We start from the raw sequence: 1,914 nt of genomic DNA, 5'->3' as shown, positions 1-1,914 counted from the left end.
GAACGGTAAAGAGGAAAGAAAAAGAGAATTACTGTTGATGAAGTAAACACACAGTGTGTCTGCCTGAGCCACTGGCCGAGTCATTAACACAATAATAGTTAATGTTAATGAAGGTTAATGAGCGGCTTCCACAGCAGAGGATGGGGGGGGGAGCTGGTCTCAATTTCCCTTCACTTTGTTCTTGTTCACTCCTTCGCCTCTAAGCGTCTGTGTTTCATGTTGTTCTCTTCTGTCCCTCGCAGGGAAACACTGACGCCGCTCTGATCCTCCTTGTTGTCGGCTGTGAGGGAAAAAGAGGACGACGTCTAAATTTAAAACAATCATCTGTGTCTTTATATAACACTCCTCACAGCTCTGAGCAGCAGCTGCCTCACCCCGTCCTCTCTGCTCACGTCTGGATTTATACTTTTATTTTGGAGAAACAGAAGTTCACTACCAGCCTCAGGGCTTTGACCCCTGACCTCCCTCCCTCCCTCTCCTCCCCCCCCCCCCCCCCCCCCCCCCTGCCATGTCCAACGACAGCAGCCTCCTCAGTGTGTGGGAGGCGTCTGATTGGGTAGACACCTCCCAGTGCCCTCCCTCTGTAGGCGGGGCGACCTTCCTGATTGTAGCATACAGCGCCGTCATTGCCATCGGGTTGCTGGGCAATGCAGGCCTGGTGTTCATCATTGCCAGGCAACAGGAGTTGCGCAATGTCACCAACATCCTGATCGCCAACCTGTCATGCTCCGACATCCTGATGTGTGTGGTCTGTCTGCCGGTGACCGTCATCTACACGTTGATGGACCGCTGGGTGCTGGGAGAGGCCCTGTGCAAGGTAAGAGGAACACACACACACACACACACACACACACACACACACATACACACACACACACTGAAAAACACACACTCCAAACACAAACACATAAATATTCGTATCAGATCCAAGGAGCAACCAAAAGGACGGAAAACAAAGCCAACCAGAAGAGCCATTAACTGCAGTTCCTCCAGTGTCCACTAGAGTCTGTCTCCTTCAGTGAGTCAGTCCTCATAGAGCTCCATGTTAAAATGTCCAACTTTACAGCTGCAGTTCCTCCAGTGTCCACTAGAGTCTGTCTCCTGCAGTGAGTCAGTCCCCATAGAGCCCCATGTTAAAATGTCTAACTTTACAGCTGCAGTTCCTCCAGTGTCCACTAGAGTCTGTCTCCTGCAGTGAGTCAGTCCTCATAGAGCCCCATGTTAAAATGTCTAACTTTACAGCTGCAGTTCCTCCAGTGTCCACTAGAGTCTGTCTCCTGCAGTGAGTCAGTCCCCATAGAGCTCCATGTTAAAATAAACATGTTTACAGCCTGGTACAAAAACAGTTTGTCTGTGCTGTTGGAGCCTTTTGGAGATTGAAGAGAACCTTCTCCAAGATCAACACCCGCAAGGCTGCAGGTCCAGACAACATTCCTGGCCATGTGCTGAAGGACTGTGCAGAGGAGCTCAAAGATGTCTTCACGGACATTTTCAACGCTTCTCTGAGTCAGGCTGTTGTTCCGTCGTGCTTCAAAGCCACCACCATCATACCCGTTCCAAAGAAGCCCTCACCATCCACTTTCAATGACTATCGACCCGTTGCACTGACCCCCATCGCCATGAAGTGCTTTGAAAGGTTAGTCATGGCCCACATCAAATCCACCCTCCCCGCCACCCTGGACCCCTACCAGTTTGCATACCGAGGTAACAGATCCACCGAGGATGCTATCTGTTCTGCTCTTCATCCAGCCCTCACCCACCTGGACACCAAAAACTCATACGTCAGAATGCTGTTCATAGACTTCAGTTCAGCATTCAACACCATCATCCCTCAGCAGCTGATCGGCAAACTGGACCAGCTGGGGCTCAGCACTTCCCTGTGCAACTGGCTGCTGGACTTCCTCAGCGAGAGGC

General features: G+C 51.0%; 1 protein-coding gene across 1 annotated transcript in view; it reads left to right on the top strand.

Moving 5' to 3' along the window:
- Window positions 1-245: 245 nt before the first annotated feature.
- Window positions 246-1,914, top strand: part of npy8ar (neuropeptide Y receptor Y8a) — an 8,669-nt gene continuing 7,000 nt past the window's right edge. Inside the window, exon 1 of the mRNA XM_061034069.1 lies at window positions 246-817. Coding sequence (XP_060890052.1) covers window positions 509-817 — 309 coding nt within the window. The 5' untranslated portion in view covers window positions 246-508. The remainder of the gene's footprint in view (window positions 818-1,914) is intronic.

This window comes from Labrus mixtus, unplaced genomic scaffold, assembly GCF_963584025.1.
Source record: "Labrus mixtus unplaced genomic scaffold, fLabMix1.1 SCAFFOLD_146, whole genome shotgun sequence".
NCBI lineage: Eukaryota > Metazoa > Chordata > Actinopteri > Labriformes > Labridae > Labrus > Labrus mixtus.
Note: the sequence above shows the minus strand (reverse complement) of the source record. Positions and strands in the feature narration are given on the sequence as shown.